Consider the following 19340-nt stretch of genomic DNA (forward strand, 5'->3'; position numbering starts at 1 on the left):
CCCCTAAGTTTTCTTTCTCAAATATTCCGAAACCCTATCATTTGCCTCTATTTCCTTATATCTCTCATTGTACCTTGCCTTACGAATTTTGTAGTCCTCCCACCTCTCTTTCCTTGTTTATTAATTGATCCTCAAAACCTTCTTCCCCATGCATCACTTCTCTTTTATACTCTATTCCTATTGTAATACCTCATCCTTTTCTGTCCGTATACATCCATTCTTCTTCTTTTCTTCCCAACTCGCGTTTGTCAAATTTTCTTATCCTTTTCTGATTTTATTTTATGCTTAAATCTCCTTGCTTTTATTCTCCATTCTACTCTATCTCTTTTTATATTTCTGTTAGATCTATTTAGATTTTTAGGACGCAGAGAAAATCGCTCGGTACTGTTTTGAACTCCGAATCAAAAGATTATAAGCGAAACAGAAAGCAGTCTATAAGAAATGGATCGTCGTCATTCTAGAGAATCTGTAAAAACGTGCTGATAGAAAAATTAAAAGAAAATTTTACAGCAATCGACTTACTGTGGAAAAGGAAATAGAGTTTGCGAATACGAGTTCCGCAAAATTAGCAAGAATATAAAATGAGAAAATTTTAATTGAACAAAGTCATCGTTACGCATAATCGAATTTGTCATGATGAACTGAAATTTGATGCTTACATACTGTATATAAAATTTATTGATACTAAACTCAATTGTATGAATACGAATTAGTTAATTTCTTCAAATACAATCGTATAGAAACAAACAGAGAAATAGTATTGGGTTGTCCGGAAAGTTCGTGCCAAACCTATATAATTTAATAAATGTATACTAAAATTTAAATTTTCTGCGTTTCAATTTTCTTTCAACATCGACACGAATTTTCCGGACAACCCAATATGTAAGTACTATATATAACACATATAATATTATATATATAATATATATTTATACAAAATTTCGAGACTTTGAAGAGATAAGAATATTAAAAATATACAGTCGTACCACTTTAAATTTATAGATTTTGCAGATATAAAATACAAAATTTGTAATATAAAACAATCAATAAAATAAAATAAACTGTGAGCAAACATTATGTGTTCGTTGCTAAAATATTTTTTAATTATACTTATGTGTTTAAAATATCAGTCATGGTGTTTTTAATCTTCTGAAAGTTTTTTTTAGTTCAGATATTAACACATAAGATTTAATACTGTATTATAATAATCTGCGTTAAATTTGAAGTTTTATTGCCTTCCTGTAATTATTAATTAATTGTATGACGAATTACACTTTATATCACTTTCCTTGAATTTTTATATAATCTTATCCGTATATCTTAAAACCAAATTTTATTTGATTTATTATACTTTTACAAAGTTTATATACCCCCCATAATCATTCCTTTAAGTATGCTAACACATGATATCTAATCTGATTTATTATCTAATCAAGAAATCAATAGTTTTAATTGCATTTTCTATTAAGCCAGTCTTTAATAAATTAACTGTTAATTTAATTGCATTCATGCAGGGCTGATCTTTATAAAAAATATATAATTTTTAATCCAGGCTTAATAATATAATATTATTAACTGATATATATATATATATATTAACTGATATATATATATAATAATAATTTAATTTAAAAAATAAGTGATAAAGACATAATTTTCTTTATAAATTTATTTACTTGAATTATATATTCAATTCAATTTTGCCATAGTCGTAAAACTTTGTCTTTTCCACCTGAAGCGACTCGTAAACCATCGGGTGACCAATCGACTGCATAAACTTCATCAGCGTGACCAGGTAAATCTTGACTTAATTTTTTAGTTTTTATACTCCAAACTATAGAAAGGATTATGTTACTTCCAACTATCTAAGATCCTAAATTGATAAGTTTTCGTATGTCTAACAGTGTTTACCCTTTAAAGTTGAATCCGCACTGCCACTGACCAGCAGACGAGAGTCAGCGCTCCAGGCTATCGAATAAACCGCTTGAACATGACCTCTTAATGAAGCGATATACATGCCGGTATTAGATTCCCACAGTTTAATGGACTTATCGAAGGATGCAGACGCAATTAAACGACCATCTGGCGAGAATTTAACATCGTTGATAAGCTGCTGATGGCCCGTCATTCTTGCTAAAAAATATTTTCACAATATATTTCTTATAGTTGATTGATTTAATTGTATGTTAAAATCATGCAATGTACCAATAGGTTTCTTCTCTTTTTCTGGCTTCCATAGGAACAATGTAAAATCATCAGATCCAGATACAAGCTTCTCTTCACCTACAATTTCATACTGCTTTTTTGCATATTCTAATGGACTGTCTGTTTTGTTTGCAGTTAATCCCAATTGAAAAGGCCCAGTCCTAAGTACATAATCGACATTCAAGGCTAAAGTGTTTACCCAATGAGCGTGGCCTTCTAAGGTTCTACATAATACACCCTGAAATTGATTTGATCAGTTGAAAATATAGTTGGATGCTAATAATTTTAAATCTTCGATACATACGTCCTCCGTTCTCCACACTTTGATAGTTCTGTCTTGAGAAGCAGAATAAATAAGACCACTCCCACCCCACTTAACGCAGGTCACACTTTTCGTGTGTCCAGATAAAACCCGACAGGTTTGTGCTCGTTTTGTATCCCAAATTCGTATGTCACAGTCCTTAGACGAACTCACTAAATACATGCACTCTGGATTCTTATGGTAGGGTTCCCAGCATAGAGATGTAACCCACATTCTGTGTCCTGCCAAGGCTTTTCCTATATAATAAACAACAAAAAGAAAGAATTTCTGCCAGAGAAAAAAGTAAGCTAGATGAATGTATTTTCTATATCTCTACCCATTTGTTTGCCAGTGTTGGGATCCCATAAATAAATCAAGCCATTTTTACATGCAGATGCTAGCTTAGTCCCACAGGACGACCAGGCAATGCACAAGACCCAATGTCTATGACCTTCACATGTATAATGTGGCGTTTGTGTATAGATATCCCACAATCTGACTGTCGTGTCACCAGAACCACTAGCTAAATGTTTGCCATCCGGTGAAAACGCAACGGATATAACTGCTTCCTTGTGACCTATATAAACAGAATATGTTTATAAATATTCGTTTTATTGGATATAGAATGCTGCATGGAATTGCTAGTGACCTTCTAAAGATCCGGTACATCTCGTGACAGCTCTAACTTTAAATACTGCTTGTGGTTGATATATAATCTCCACTACGTCCTCGCTGATACTGAAATCTTTACCAACATACTTCTCTAATACATCTGTGACTTCTACATTATTTACATAAAATGCTAGAGGCAACGGTTCTTCTTGCTGCAGCAGAGCATTGCAAATTGCTTGCAATTTATCCACAGTGATATCAACTGGCAGGTCCAACAAACCACCAGGTAGGACTTCGCCAGTGTCCGATTTAAAACGAGACAGAACTCTTTTAACCTCAACATCCGCCAGACCGGTGCCAGTCTCGTCATCGAGTTTTCTTTTACTCATCTTTATAAAATTAGAAAATTAAAAGATCTGTATACTTGAAATATTCTTTCCAAAAACATGCCTCGATGTGTTTAATTCTCAAGCACACGTGTTGTCAGCTGTGATTCAATTTTAGTTCACTTACACGTGTTAAGATTGATTAGATGGCAGCAGTGGATTTGACTTTAAATGATACCGGATGAATGAGTTCTTTCTTTAACTAGGTTTTCAAATCTCAGTAAAGAGACAAAAAGACAATGGCATCTACTTCCTTGGAAAATATTGAAGACAAGGAACAAGAGGATCCCATTAGATGCATATTCTTTGTTGAATTTCATCATATAGCGGGACCCAAAATTACATGCCAGGTTAGGTCATGCATTGTGAAGATGTAAATAATTAAATATTCTGTTTGTGTTTGTAATTTATGATAATTACGTTATTTTATAGGTGCCTGATAATTACATATCTAAGGATATTTTCGATAATGTCAGTGTTTACATCATACCAAAAGCACAATTACAAAGAAGCACTATTACAATGTAAGTTTAAGTAAAAATATAAAAAAGAAGTTACCTGATCAAATTCTTTATGTTTTATTTAAGAACTTTCTTTTCTTTTAGCACACTAAAGGATTATAAAATCTTAGGTTTTCCCGTGAAGATTGATGATAAAAAATATGCAAGAAATGCATTTTATTTCAACTTGTGTTTTGTCTGTGATGCAAATGCTCGCACTGTCCATTATGAACCAGTGGTTAAGAAGATGTCGGATTTCTTGGTAAATTTTTTAATAGATTTTTCTATGTCTTTAATATTCTGAAAATATAACAATTTATACATCTAATTTTCATGTGATTGCCAGATGGCTCTGGAAATAGAGAATTGTTTTCTGTCTGCAACGGATGACAAGACTAGATTAGCAGAGATGCTTGCACAAGTCATGCAGGATTTGAATCTACACAAAATGTGTACATTAACTGGTAAATTTCATATATATTTAAAATGTCTCATGATATGTCATGTGTGATATTTTATTAGAAGGAACAATGACATCGCATTTGAAAGTTGTGAGGTTGGCGCCTGAGCCAAAACCAGTTCTTGATCATCAAGTACCAATATTTTTGGAAGATAGGGATACATTCCAGAATGATCAATGGGATTTGACCACGCAACAAGTATTGCCTTATATCGACGGTTTTAATCATGTGGCACGCATAGCGGCTGAGGCTGACGTAGAGAATAATTTAGTCAAAAGCTGCGTGCAAAATCTTGTGTACGAGATATTTTACAAGAGAAATAATATTTCCTTATTGATTATGTTATAAGTGACATTCTTCTGCTTGCAGATATTATGGAGTTGTAACACTGATCCCAATATTTCAATATAGCAACGTCTATGCAGTGACACCAAAATTACGAAAATTGCCGGATGATGTAAAATTACAGGAAAGATGTATAGCATATGCTTCTAAGCTAGGTGAATGATTTTCGAACGCGTTATGATTATTGTTTTAAAATCGCGACAAAAGCTATAGATGATTTTTGTTTATAGCTAGACAGCCTGCACATTTTAGAGATATATATCGTATGTATTCAAGTATGACTTACGGCGTCAGTATGAAAGACTTATGTCAACGTCTCAATCCACAAAACCTCAGAATAAATGAAAGAAGATTGGTACAATTTGGCTTGATTGAGGGACTTATTAGAAGGGTATATAATGTGAGTAGCTTTCATATTGCAGTGTGTACTGTATAACGGTATATTAATTCAATCATCTCTTACAGTATCCCGTACTTCTTCCTGGCGCATCTTGCAGCGAAGAAGCAAAAAATAATCCAATTTACAAGTATTTCACAGGAACCTATAGTCTCGATGAAATATGCTGTAGCACGGGCCAGTCTGCTGCGCAAATTGAAGATATTATCGAACGTGATCCGAATGTTCTAATGATATGGAAGTGATGTGTCAACAAAAAAGACTTAATGAAAGATTGCAAAATTAAATTTTTTATAAACTTGTACATAGCTATGTAAAAATTCTAACATATATAATGTATAAACATAATTACAAGAAAAAAAGTTATATTAAAAGTTATAATCAAATGCTAGACTTTTATATATATATGTATATTTTATATAATTTCTTACGTATATGTATAATGAAAGATCAAAGATTATACGTAATTTATTATTTTTTATATATTAGATTTAAATCTTATATTTATTTCTCAGCTTGATGAAATAATTCATTGAATAGTTTCAATCATTCGTTTCACTTCATTAATATAAATATCGGAAACATTGTTTTCTCTCATTTCTTGGCACTTTCGTTCCATTGCATCTTGTAATTTCTTCTTACGCATTGCAGTTTCAGCACGTATTGCCAGGCCTTCTTCGAACATTTTTTGCCGCTCAACAATGCGTTCTCGTTCTTTTTCATTTACCTATTCAAGCGAAATAAATGAATATTATCAATACTGTGTTGTATAAAAATATATATGTATACGTATTGTTATATATATCAATATACCAATATATATATTTTTTTCAGATATAGAAGACAAACCTGCTTTAATATTTCATTGCGATGAATTAAAGCCTGTTGCTGCTTTTGCTCGAGTTCCTTCTTTTCTTTATAAAAAGCTGCTTGTTGTACACGTACAATCCTCTCAAATTCTCGCCTCTCTCGTTCGATTTCGATGGCTTGCATTATTCGCTTGTTGTTTATTTGTTTCTCTCTTTCTTTCTGAAGAATTCTTTGAGCTTTCAATTTCTTTAAAGCTTCTTCCTTCTCTTTCCGTCTCCATTCTCGTTCTACTTCTTCCTGAACTCGAGCTGCATTGATTTCATCAATTTGCGCCTGCAAATTTATCGTCGCGATTTGTCCGCAGTTATTAATAACTTATTCTATTATTTATACTCATTAAATGTTTTTTTGAAATAAATTATGATATATACGCATTAAAAATAGACATCAGAAAAACAGAACTGATCTATTATGTTCAATGTACGTTAATAGTTTTAATTACAAAAAGAGTATTACGGAGTGCGATGTATGGTACTTAATTCCCTGTTCAACAGAAATAATCACGATAAAAAAAATGCGAAGCGCAATTTCGAAAGGAGAACACGTTGTAGAGAGCGAGGCCTGACGTGGCGCTCGTGGATTCATTGACCCTCGACAACAGGTAGTTGAGACACGCAAGGATGTATGTAGGTAATTATAGAAGAAGTATATGGAACGATATGTGTAACGCAATATGATATATCGCGCAAATTATTGCATTTACATTAGCGAAATTCATAATTTTTCTAGTTTATAAAATATATTTTGTAGAATTTTTTTATATAATATATTGCTATCTAATATAACTTCTATGTCTAATAATAGTGTAACTTACATAATAGATATATTTATGTTGCGAAGTTTTAAAGTTTGACATATAATACCTGAAGCTCGTGTGCTTGCACCGTTCGCATCGCTATTCTAGTTTTCTCTTGCTCCTTTTTCAATCTTTCTAATCTCTGCTCTTCCTCTTTTTTTGCCTCTCTCTCCTCTTTTAGTCGATGATAGGTCTGTATCCTAAAAAGTTAAATTTGATAAGAATCATATTTTTTTAAGGAAATATTAAAGAGATAGTTTCAAGATAGTTAATTTTAAAAATTGATACGTGATTTTTAAAAGCCTTGGAAAAACACACCTTAAATCTATAATTCTGTTTTCTTCCTCTTCCATAGCCTTAAAGTGTTTCAATTGTTCGTTCCCTTCTGCAAGTTCCTGTCGCACCTTTGCGTTTTCAATTTCCTTGTTGCGTAGCTTTTCGATCTCGTCTTGCTGCCACGCGATATTATTTAAATTAATAAGCTGGCTTTCTTCCTGTTTTTTTTCAAATTCGAGGATCCGTTGTTCCTCGTTTTCTATGATTTGCTCTTTCAAAATTTTAGCGAATCGTAGTCTTTCAGCTGCCTTTTCTTCTTCCTTTCGCGACTCTTCCTTGATTGCCCATCTCCTCTCTTCTTCTATCATGTCATTCAACCGTTTCTCCTCCTCGAGAATCTCTTGTCCCATCAATTTCTTTTCTGCGATCTGCAAATGGATAGCTAAATGTTTGAAAATTAGACATTATCAAGATGTTATGCGGGATTCTGTTATAAAATCGACAGTTTACTTGAGCGTCGCGGATAGCTCGGCATTTGGTTTCCAAGATGAGACGATTGCACTTCTGTATCTCTTGCTCTTGCTCTAGACGCATGTTGTACGCCCGCTCAAGGATGTGCATTGTTCTTTTTTTCGCCTCTTCCTCGATTTCTCTCGTTCTTGGATCCTTCTCACGATCCTTTTTCATGTCCATAACGCGAATTGCCTCTTTCCGTGCCAAGCTCTCTTTCGTCAATCTCTCCTTCTCTTTCTCCGCAGTTTCTACGGCCGTTTGTCTCTCCTCCTTTGTGATCATGCGGCTGCGTTCCTTTAGGTCTTCGTATTCTTTTCTTGTCATGATCTTTGGATAGACTGTAGGCTCCTTCGAAGGAATCAAATATTTCCTCGTGCCGCTCTTATCCCTTAGCTTCCCGATCTATCATCAATATTTTACAAAATTATTTTAATTTTACAGAATTTAAATAGGACATTTCAAAAATTTTTTATTTAATACAGCAATAATTATAACGAACAAGGAATTAAATCACAATTCATTTTTTCTTGGGGACAGGATGTCAATCACTTAAGGGGTATGGCTACTCTAATTGGGCATAAAAACAGTAAATCCAAAAATTTTTTTAGTTTAAAAAATAATTTAATATAAAATCAATTAAAGCACTGGTTAGTGCATATATTAAAATCCACACAAAAATTTTTTTATATATTTTGTATTCAAAATGACGGCGCTACCGATGACAGAATCTAGTACGTTTTTTTGGAGGTGCTTTGGGGCTTTATACCTAGCACACACAAATTTTGAGCAAAAAAAAATTTTTTTTTAATGTACATTAAAATATCTAGAGAAGTACATAGGAGTTTGTGAAAATATTGATATTTTCATAAATGGCAGGTATTTAAAGTAACGTTTGCATTTTTTGCTAAAAAAAAAATTTTATGAAAAACTGTTCATAAAATAAAAAGTTTTTTATATATCGAAAAATCCCTATTTACTTTTCTACGGAATGTATCTAAGAAGTTGCAATTAAAATTCAAACTCATTCGGATAAAAATTATTCAAGTTATTTGTCAAGCCAATTTGAAAAACGTTATTTTGAGAAAAACTAATAGCGCCTTTATTTTGGATACAAAAAAATACAAAAAAATTATTTTGTGAACTTTAATATATGTACTATAACCAGTGCTTTATTATAATTTGATTTTATATTAACTTATTTTTTAAAAAAATTTTTGAATTTACTGTTTTTATTCCTGCTAAGATAGCCATATCTCTTAATAAATATAATCCGTGGGACAGAGTTTTCGAAATTATTATAAAATTCATATGAAATCTCTATACACAATCCGATAATTACATATGCAATTACGAGAAATCATTGTATAATATATTAAATAAAATTGTATATTTTATCAAATGATTTCGTATGTGATGAAAAAAAAATTTTTAATTAGATGAAAGTATATGAAATGTGTGTGTCATGTAATCTGTGGGACAATATTTCAGCTAGTGGTCCCCTTGATGTAAACTGCATTACCTCTTTTCCTTCGTACGCGCTACTTCTTTTCAGATGAATCGGCCTATTTCCGAGTGTATGCTCGCATGTTGATGGTAGATGGATCGTGTATATACCCGGTGGAAATCTGGAGTCGCCGCGATACTTCAGATTGCTGGATTTCGTCCTTCGTACCATGGTCTTGGTCGATATGATGTACGTGTTAAAATTGCCGGGGAATATCTTCTTAAAGAAGGAAATGTCACCCAGACAACGGCTGTGAGATCTCGCTCTTTGTAGGATCGCGTTCTTTCATTGGGATGCCGCGCTATCGCCTCCGTCTGGAATTGTGCCGAGCGGCACTATTGACACCAGCGACGAAAGGTGAGAAAAGGTCCGAAGTGAAATCTGATAGGAACGCGGGCAACTGCGTCGAGCGAACGTCGTTAACTGTTTGCTGACGAGTAACCGTTCCTTTGTTTGTTCGATAGGAAGAATTATGAACGCCCCATAGGAATACAGGTGGCCGATTGTGTTATCTGCAGGATCACGTTTCACGTCTACTGTGAGCGGATGACGATAACGAGCCATAATCTTGCAGATGAGATACAGTGAAGCCCACTAGAAAGAAAGTTAAAAAAAAAATCGTACAATATCAGCACATTAATGTTGAATTAACATCTTTTAGAAATATAAAATGAAAATTGCAAAATTTGTATCAACATCGTGAAATGTAGATTCTGTATTGAAGAAATATTAACATTTCAACGTTCAATATTGTAACATTTTAGCAACGTCTTTTAATGATGCTATAGAATATTCAGTGATGGTAGGAATTAATAAAATTGTCGTCGAAATATATAAAGTGATAATTTTGAACGAAATAAGATTTGAATTTAATTTTTGGAGGTTAAGTTTGATTTTTTTCCTGTTTGGGGTAGTTCTATTTAAAATCCTTCACACTACAATATATAAGGTCAAGGTTAATAGACTTGATCTTTGAATTTGAATTCAAATTTTATTTTCAGAATTGTACCATGTTCGAAATTGTACTATCTTACCCTATATGAATTCTCTCCCTCGCAATCGCGAGAAATACATAATAAATTGCATGAAAAAGTACATAGCAAAAGTATATAACGTGCCGTTATTCTATCTATCTTATAAAATAAGAATGGTTTGCGTGAAAGAGAGAGGCAAACAAAAAAAACGAGAAGAAAAAGGAGAAACTCTCCCTCTCTTTTTTCTTCGTAAACGATGTTCGTGAAATTACACTTATCGATACATATGCGTACGCCTATCGCGTGAGCAAAATTAAGCGGAGGCCACGACGATACACTATAGTCAGATAAGACAGATAAAAACAAGTTCACGCTATCTGAAATGCCTGCTTTTTTTTTGATCGATTAATGATTGCTACCGGAAGATAGAAGAAACTACGTGTGTACCCCGCGTAAAATCCACACATCTACAATATGTCTTTATTTTTGAGGTAGCCCGTAAGGTAAATATCGAAATATATAATATTACGTAATAAAAATTGTCGCACCACAGTATACCCAACGTTGCAACCCCGTTTGCTATCGCCTCACGTACACGATCTCACCCCTACACTTGACCTTCCCCGCCAATAGTTGCCATGAGAACGTAATTCATACTCAAGATAGCTTAGAGCTATATTCTCTTTTCGCATGTAATTTATTTCTCATCAACATGAGTCATCACTTTTTTTTTGTCTTTTAGTCATTATCATTTTCTTCTTGTATTTCTTTTTTTTCTTAATATATTTCATGTCTTTCTTCTTCTTCTTTCTATATGTAAATTTGCGCGTCGCATTATGGGCAAACAGAACATTGTAGAATAACTCAAGTCTAATAGGAAATGGCGTATCAACTTTATGGATATAATAATTATTTAATCAATATCGAAGGATAGAAGTTTCGTGCAAATTAATGGTTAAGAGTTCTTCGAATAGACAATTCGAGACAAAAGACAATCGATCGTCGTATAGAGACGTGCTTTACGTGCCCGTGAGTTAAATATAGCTCTAAGTTTCAGTCCTTGATGAGACTAGAGAGGAAGAATAGTCGATCTAATTTGAAAGGATCAGATTGTATGGAGTCTTCATGTTTGTGATAACAGAAATGTGTCTTCTTCCCTGTGAAAACAATTTTTTTATGAAATATAAAAAGCGAGTATTATGTTTCAAATACTACCTTCAGTACACCAACTACAATGATAAATAATTTATCATATTTAAGTTATACTTACGCTTTTTTTAAACTTTAATGATCGTCAACGAGTTGCTACAAAAATAGTTGACAGTCACTTCACATTAAATATTATTAAGTAAAAAATATTTATAAATAACACAATATTCTATTTAAAGGGATAATTTGGAACTTAATAATTATAAAAGTCATACTTTTTATATTTTTTAATAATTGCTTTTTAATTAAATAATCAAAGCAATTCGCTTCGATAAAATGAATTTTGACAATTATCTGGACAAAAAAGATTTATTTGATCTATCATTTTTCAATTTCGAGGCATATCACTCTTTTTCGAGACACCATATTATATATTCCAATTTATTTCCTGCATAGAGTATTTCTTTGCCTTTGATACTACAAATGTAACTATTTAAATGAGAATTAATAATTTCTAAATCAACATCTTGCAGATTACGTCACAGTCGAGTGTCCAGTCCAAAGAGGATTCGCTGACGTTGATGGGTGTAGGTCGTCGCCGCCCTCGCCTCGCCGTCGTCGTTGATCCAGGGGGAGTCCTAACGACGACAGCCCCCACGGTAACGACCTCGGCGTACCACGTGGCGCTGCTATGTTATACCTCGATGCGCCGATCACACTCGCGTGCTGCACACCGGCTCCGACGCATCGGTCTGTCGCGTCGCGTTGCGCGCGATGCATTAACGTCGCCGCATCATCGTCGTAGACATGAAATTATATACGGCAGATTATACAGACAGGATAGTCCGAAATATGACGTGATGGATTATCGATAACATAAATCTACTACGTCTCCCAATTTATAAGGAATATCATCTCGGAGCTAAAATGAAGGACCAATGAAGATTAATAAAAATTAAATATCAAACCTTGTCATTTTTTTTAAATTTATAAATATTATAATTAGTTGAATTTTTTGAGTGATGGAAAAAGTACTTCAGTGATTGGAAGATTTGACACGTTTGCTCAATTGGAAGTGAATTTCGATGTGTGGTCCAAGTAAACGTGAAAGTCATTCGGATAAGCTGATGATGCCTGGATGGAATCGAAGATCCACTGCGACTCCTGCGAACATCGCAGATCTCCTGGCAGGATTCTATGCGTTTGAAGGATAATGGTCTGATCGCTGTCATCAAGGAATGATAAGCAAAGCGGATCGTTCTGAAACTCCATCTATCAAGTGAGTGCTCTTTTTTATTTAGACTGAATATATTCAATAATTATTATTCATTATTCTATAGCTTTATATAATCCAACCTTGATAAGTTAAAAATAAGTTTTCTCGACAATTTTCTTATTAAAGTTCTCGATGAATGATCATTTATCTAATAAGATAAATCACGTTCTCGAAATGGGCGCTTAATTTTTCAATTTAGTTTGTTTATCAAAGGAACAATTACGCGTAAGCGTAAGATCGATACAATTCAAATTATGGAAATACCTTATTTGTCTTTATCCTGTTCTTTAGTGTTTCGCTGTTCGATAAGAATTCGAAAGAATATTAACTCAAAATTGCGCGGTTTGTCAGGTCCGCGAAATTTTTTAATCGATATCCATTGAGTGCAAAAAATATTCGTACAGAGAAAATATTAAAAAAAAACCTATTTTTAAAAAGTAAATATCATCCAGCGAGAAATGAGTCATCGAATTGAATGAATCGATATAAATATGATAATTTCAACCTCAATTAGACGTTTAATTGATGATCATTTCTTGTTGGATAATTTTATTTATTTATAAAGAATAAAATTGATTGTATGTTTCTTAAAATTATATATACCAAAAAGATGTATAATAATTATACAAAATATATCATTTGAAAAATAAGCGAAAATAAAAAATTGTATTGTTTGAATGCTCAAAAAGTATTTCGTACAGACGAGAAATTTAGCTTTTAAAATCAGGAATACATGCGAAATTTGTTTGTTAGAACAGAATGTATTTATTGTAAATAAAATTGCTAATTAATGTTTATTTTCTACAAATAAGACTTTTTTTTTATAACAAATTTCCTTGTACGAATACTTTTTGCTCTCACTGTAGCTTCTATAAGCATATATAGATTGTCATATATACATTATAAGCGTAGATAGATTGTCACCGGTAGAGCTTCCAGGAAGAGAGCGAGCCGACGATTTCTTCGAGAGCCGACCGATCTTGTCCGGATTTCATCGATATTCGCAAAGGAGAATATGTCGATGACCCTTATATACCCGGACGTAGATATCGCCGACGCAGCAAAGGCATACGTTTTGTTGTAAAGATCTATCTATAGACATAGCATTCATCGTTCACATCGCTGCACGTGTCGTTGTTATAACAAAGAAAACGGCTGCTATATCTTTTTCGTTATCATCACCCATTATTCATTATCGGTTAATTAATGTTGGATGTGGCACGACATTTAGACATCGTTTTCTAATTAATTATACGTTTGTACGTTTCTATCCTGAGAATGGTATCAATATGGAGCGTGACGTAATGGATATTTTTATAAGTAATCCTTCGGGACGAGCGTGCGATCGAAAGGGATCCTCCTCTCCTCTCTTCGGAAACTATATTACGTTCGCTACAAAGTACCACTCAAAGAAACGACGCCAGACTCTCTTGGATGCCAGGTGGGGTAGCACAAGGTTGCACTACGTACACTAACTAAGCTAGCTTATATAATGCAGAACTACAAAGAAGATACCTGTAAGTGGACCGGTAAATTATGAAAGAGCCTCTTTTCTCTCTGCGAAAGGGTTCTGTCGCCTGGTTATACGCGTCACGCTAACATTATCAGCGTGGGGTGCATGAAGCATACATCCCCTTTGTATTGACGAGGTGCTCAAAAGTTTTCCGAGCCGGCCACGACTTAGAAAAAGCCGTAGAAATTTTATTTTATTTCATTTTTTTCTTTAGCGACGACGTCGGAACGAGTTCTCCAACTTGGAATGCCGTTGTTACGACGCGAACGAGTTTTATGTGCACTTGCGAAACTCGTCGATCTCGTCGAGCCAAAGCCTTGTAAAAACAGATCTAATAAAAAAAGATAGTTCGCTTGACGTTGATACTATTTACTTCTTTTTGTTTCGAAGAGATCAATGTCCAGAATCTAGTTTACGATTTAAGATGATAATGATGACTATATAAAATTATATTTATGTCGATACTTATAAAAAACATAAATCAAAACGAAGAGAAGGTGCGCATCAAGTTTTACGATGGTACCAGCGTTTTTATCGTCCGTACTTATCGTTAATCCTTGAACGACCGTACAACCGCATAAAACTGTAGATAAGTAAACCAGCAACTTTGTTGCCTATAATGCGACCTAATATGTTTTACAATAGTTAGTAAAATAAGCATTGAATATTGTATCGAATGATTTTCACAGCGACATGAAAAAAAGACTTTCCGGAACTGATGAATCTCCTAAATTTCGAGGACTCCTAAACTTTCTTGGTTTGATCTTCAAAAAGAATACATTTCTCGGGAATGTAGTGTCGCATAGGTGCGCGACGGAGCTGAAGAAAGAAAAAAATAGTTGCGTGGAGACATCAACGTGATCGACTTGCGTGTCCCTTCTCCGATCATCCTTCCGTCTGCGCCAGAGGATGCGCGTCCTGAACGGCCAATTGAAATACGCATGTCGCATCGAAGGGCTCCCGAAAGAGAGCCGACACGCGTGTGGTGTTAAATAGAGGGGGAAAAATATATTGCTCTATCGCTTCGCCGGCCGGCTCGCTCCTTCGCATGACAGTCTATATTACAGCTCGTATGACACACGTGAGGAAGTATTATGGATACTCTAAGACGCGTAGGATGACGTTCGCCGCGGCTCGGTAGATCCATGTGACATTGAATGAACAAGAGGATAGCGAGTTCGGCTGATTCATTATCGCTGTAAAAGTTCCAATAGATTTTAGATGATGCGAGATACTATTAAAAATTGTGAAAATTTGTGCAAGTTTTCGTATAAATTGGAATGGAAAAAGAGATGAGGATAAAAAGAAGGCGCAATATTATGACTCAGAGGAAATAGATGTCTATAAAAGAAAAGAGAAAAATAGAAGAGAAGGAGAGTAGCAAGTTGTGTGATTTTTACATTATCGTAGGATCGGTGACGTCTCTGATGAGTGGATAGCTGACACATAATTCCTGCCGCAGTGATATTGGTGATGTAATTCGGTGTGGAGTATACATTAACTCGCAGATGCTAACGATTGAAAACAACGATAGAAAGATAACGAGAAATAAACTTGCGTTCGTGAGCTCTGTTATGTAGCAGAGAAATATCTATTTTTGATCTGATATGAAAATTATGATATATATACACATGCCTTAGTAACTGTAAATTAAATGTAATAATACCTTATCTGTGTAGATTTTAATGTCGTCACTGTCATAATTTTGCACAATTGTACTATATTCATTAACATCACCAAAGATAATTTGCAAAGGTAATTTGCACATCCGTACTTCTTTCATTATCAAAATTGAGAGTGTGACCTCGATAAATGGGAACAAAGTTTCCTGACTGATGACGTTAAATATTTTTTTTATAATTCTCTTATAAGTTCTATCATGTTTTTTACCTGAAAAAAATGATAAAATTCAAAAATATATATAAATGAACATAAATAAAAATGTCATTTGCGAAAAAAGGAAATATTCTTTAAAACATATTATAATGTTCATTATATACACATATAAAATCATAAAAACGTTATTTAATAAATATAATTATTAATTATATATACAATAATACAGGATGCAACTTAAATTAGAAGTAAATGGTGAAAATTAAAAAGAATATTGCTCATACTTTTATCTCTCATACTTTTATCTCTATTTATTTTTATAATAGTTTAAATTATTTAATTTAAAAAAATAGAAAAGTTGCTTACGAATCATTTTGTAACTATAATATAATAGCTAAATAACTGTAAAAATAGATATCGATGAAGGTTTTATAAATGTGTGCAAAATCATTATATCATCAATTTCATAATCTAAACTATGTTTCTATTTTCGTATTGGCTCTGCACTACCGGTAATTTTGCTTAAATACTTGCGTTTAATTATCGTATCATTCAACAATTATATTCGCAATGTTAAATTAAATGTACGGTAATTACATCTCATGCACATGCATGTGCATATTGTAACAAAGAAAGTTTTTAGTAAAACTTTTTTTTCGATTTTCGATCGACGCCACGAGGGGTCCGCTTTCAACTTCTTCGACGCGACCGTGAATTTCCGTGCAAGAAAAAAAAAAGAAATGCGTATTTTGCGTCTGACAACAGAAAGAGAAGGTAGGGCAAGGGAGGCGTGCATCGCGTGCGAAACGTAATTTCTCCCTTTTTCGTGTGTTCTGTTATATAAATGCGGAGTGAAAGACACTCGATGCACGGTGCGTACGAGAAACGATCGATGAGAATCGATAAGAGACTTCTGAAAAAAAAGAAAAAAAACACCATATAGAATGGTTGACATGTAGCGCACGAAGCTTCGCAATTATTGTTTTCCCTTTCGCGAGCGTCTCTTGCTCCCCCATATATATTATTTGCATCGCGAGACTTTGTTCAACTTCATCGACCAAAACTGTTAAAGTATACCGTTAGCTCTTTAATACTTAATTGCCCTTCTTTCAACCCTCCCCCACCGTCTTTCAACCACAATTATTACTGCAGCGCGTGTCTCGCGAATGCTAGGGAGGAGAATGCTGTTCATCTGAATAATTTTAAATGGACACGAAATGTTCCGGCGAACCATTTATCAAACTTTCGGAGAAGTTTTCGAGTCTCATGTCATTCGATCATAACGCATAGAAGGATGCAATCGCACAATCAACACTTGGCCATCGCGCCAAAGTCGCGGAAGAGGAAGAAAGATAAATCCAATCAGACGCTTGCATCCAGAGCTCATTGGCCTAAGATCACGATATCCCGTAGCAAAATACGTGATGAATCTAATGATACCGAGAGGAGCTTACCACGATTCGATGAATGTTCTACAATTATCGATGCGAACGATTCCAACGTCATCGCCTGCGACATCGTCGAGCTCTTCTGCGAGAACAGTGACAATAGTAATGAAGAAAGGACGGCTTGTCCACGGATTTCCAGCTCGACGGAGCTGGAAGATGATGAAGTCGATGTGTGCGCCACATGTAAGGATTGCGTGGAGTGTCAATTGCAGCAGCAGGATAGCGTTATCGCTGCCGCGAAGATACGCAAGACTGAAGAGACCCTGATGAGAGACCAAGACGAAGAACTGGCGGAACATCTGGGTTATTATGAGAGTGACATCGGCGACGTAGAGACGGCCTTCACATCGAGCACAGTCGCCTCGACAGAGCATGAAAAAGCACCAATTCTCGTGGATCTAACCAGCGAGGAGTCTAAGCAAGTTACTTGGAAACAGACAATTTTAAAACGATTCAGCAAAGCCGAAGAAAGCTCAGAAATGTCGGGTGAGAACGTGATAATGAACAACGATATGTTACCTAAATAATCGTTAAATAATCGTTACCTAAATAATACATCTTGTACAACATCGTTAATCTATAGTATAATCTATATGCGATATCGAATATATGTTCAAGTGTAGATAATATATTACCACAATATTCGCTACGTTTAGAAACAATCGCATAAAATATAACTACCTTATCTTCGCAGAAAAATCAATTAGTACAAGTATGAAATATACCAGTCCAATCTTCATTATTTCTTCAACATACAGCTTTTAATTACGTGCACGTATAAAAAGAAGTTCATGCTTTTCATTCACGGTCATTCTCCAAGGAATATGAAATCTGAAGAAATATTTTAGTATAAAAAGTTTATATATCAAAAATATTTTTTATGGATTTTTTTAAAACATCTATTTTGAGAATTAAAATTTTTGATACAACAAATTAAACTAGTGAAGTTTGATACTACAAACTAAATTAGTTAAAAATTAGATTAAATTAAATAAAAATCAATGAAAATTTCGTTCAAATCAATTTACATTTGTTGTCTCGATTAAATATTATAGTCTTTCAAAACATATATTGTTCGAAATCATGCTCATTTAACTTTATTCGCTTAGAAATAGCTTCTAAGAAGATGGTGTGCTGAATTTCATTAATATAATTAAAACAAATGGCTTTTTTGAAAGTAAAATTAAAATTAACATTTAAAACAAAAGACTATTTTTAAAAAAGATCTAATTAAAATATGTTCATTAAATGAGAATTTCTTTTAAAGTGATTCCGGATATTTTAGAGTATTTTAGCTATGTTCCTCTATCGTGTCAAAGATATCTAACTATAAATTCCGCTCTTTTCCAGAACCACGCATCATGATAGCCGACAGTTCTAGCAGATTGCAACGTGGTAGCACGGGCAGCAGTTTGGCGACCGCCTTAAGGGATCGTGGTCCTTGCGTGATCCCCGTGCAACCTAATCGCTCCCTACCGATCCGACCAGCGCCGCCGACACCGACGAGGTCAGCGTCGATAGTAACGTTGCGAAAGACACGTTCGCCAATTCTCAAGTTGTCGAAATCCACGAGCTTGGACGTGGTCGAGTTGCAGACAAAAGTATCTCCGAGCAGCTCCTTGACGAACGAGTTGAACGAATTCCCTTTCGGGCAGCAGAATGGAAATGGAAATGGAATGATGCTTACGGGCGAGTTCATCGATCGCTCGGACTACATTCTTCCAGACATGACTAATGTCGTGCAGGTAACACTGAGCATTTCTTATTCTTTTTTCCCTTTCAAAAAGAAAATGATTATTTTCGAGTATACTATATTTTTAACAAGAGAATTTCGATCCATAGACAATGCTTGCTTTTGATTAGTCAAATTTAACGTAGGTCATGTAGAGAACAATAATACCATAATGACAAATCAATAAGACCTCTCTCTAGTAATTCTTTAATCCATAAATAATTTGATACATGTTGCATATTTAAA

The 19340-nt window shown here is 34.1% G+C and overlaps 4 protein-coding genes across 4 annotated transcripts in view; 2 read left to right on the forward strand and 2 right to left on the reverse strand.

The window, feature by feature from the left end:
* Positions 1 to 1694: 1694 nt before the first annotated feature.
* Positions 1695 to 3507, reverse strand: LOC105619811 (notchless protein homolog 1). The gene is made up of 6 exons (XM_012201328.1): positions 3156 to 3507; positions 2844 to 3083; positions 2510 to 2763; positions 2206 to 2443; positions 1912 to 2133; positions 1695 to 1834 (listed from the first exon to the last, which is right to left on the reverse strand). Exons 1-6 carry the CDS (start codon positions 3505 to 3507, stop codon positions 1695 to 1697), a joined length of 1446 nt encoding a protein of 481 aa, XP_012056718.1.
* Positions 3508 to 3743: 236 nt separating this feature from the next.
* Positions 3744 to 5452, forward strand: LOC105619812 (nitrogen permease regulator 2-like protein). The gene is made up of 8 exons (XM_012201329.1): positions 3744 to 3854; positions 3937 to 4028; positions 4110 to 4266; positions 4351 to 4468; positions 4527 to 4761; positions 4835 to 4965; positions 5041 to 5210; positions 5276 to 5452. Exons 1-8 carry the CDS (start codon positions 3744 to 3746, stop codon positions 5450 to 5452), a joined length of 1191 nt encoding a protein of 396 aa, XP_012056719.1.
* A 284-nt stretch (positions 5453 to 5736) lies between these two features.
* Positions 5737 to 9337, reverse strand: LOC105619813 (cilia- and flagella-associated protein 45-like). Its single transcript, XM_012201331.1, has 6 exons — positions 9182 to 9337; positions 7660 to 8064; positions 7192 to 7577; positions 6941 to 7073; positions 6057 to 6350; positions 5737 to 5934 (listed from the first exon to the last, which is right to left on the reverse strand). The coding sequence occupies exons 1-6, from the start codon at positions 9335 to 9337 to the stop codon at positions 5737 to 5739; spliced, it is 1572 nt and encodes a 523-aa protein (XP_012056721.1).
* A 7871-nt stretch (positions 9338 to 17208) lies between these two features.
* Positions 17209 to 19340, forward strand: part of LOC105619814 — an 8352-nt gene continuing 6220 nt past the window's right edge. Inside the window, exons 1-2 of the mRNA XM_012201332.1 lie at positions 17209 to 17848; positions 18713 to 19107. Coding sequence (XP_012056722.1) covers positions 17209 to 17848; positions 18713 to 19107 — 1035 coding nt within the window. The remainder of the gene's footprint in view (positions 17849 to 18712; positions 19108 to 19340) is intronic.

Source organism: Atta cephalotes (genome assembly GCF_000143395.1).
Source record: "Atta cephalotes unplaced genomic scaffold scaffold00023, whole genome shotgun sequence".
NCBI classification, from domain to species: domain Eukaryota; kingdom Metazoa; phylum Arthropoda; class Insecta; order Hymenoptera; family Formicidae; genus Atta; species Atta cephalotes.

Coding starts and splice junctions, on each gene's coding strand:
- LOC105619811 (XM_012201328.1), bottom strand. CDS start 3,507: ATGAGTAAAAGAAAACTCGATGACGAGACTGGCACCGGTCTGGCGGAT. Junction 3,084..3,155: donor ATGTACCGGATCTTTAGAAG/GTCACTAGCAAT, acceptor CTGTTTATATAG/GTCACAAGGAAGCAGTTATA. Junction 2,764..2,843: donor CAACACTGGCAAACAAATGG/GTAGAGATATAG, acceptor TTTATTATATAG/GAAAAGCCTTGGCAGGACAC.
- LOC105619812 (XM_012201329.1), top strand. CDS start 3,744: ATGGCATCTACTTCCTTGGAAAATATTGAAGACAAGGAACAAGAGGAT. Junction 4,267..4,350: donor AGAAGATGTCGGATTTCTTG/GTAAATTTTTTA, acceptor TGTGATTGCCAG/ATGGCTCTGGAAATAGAGAA. Junction 4,762..4,834: donor AGCTGCGTGCAAAATCTTGT/GTACGAGATATT, acceptor TTCTGCTTGCAG/ATATTATGGAGTTGTAACAC.
- LOC105619813 (XM_012201331.1), bottom strand. CDS start 9,337: ATGGTACGAAGGACGAAATCCAGCAATCTGAAGTATCGCGGCGACTCC. Junction 7,578..7,659: donor GAGCTATCCGCGACGCTCAA/GTAAACTGTCGA, acceptor ATCCATTTGCAG/ATCGCAGAAAAGAAATTGAT. Junction 5,935..6,056: donor GCAATGAAATATTAAAGCAG/GTTTGTCTTCTA, acceptor TCGCTTGAATAG/GTAAATGAAAAAGAACGAGA.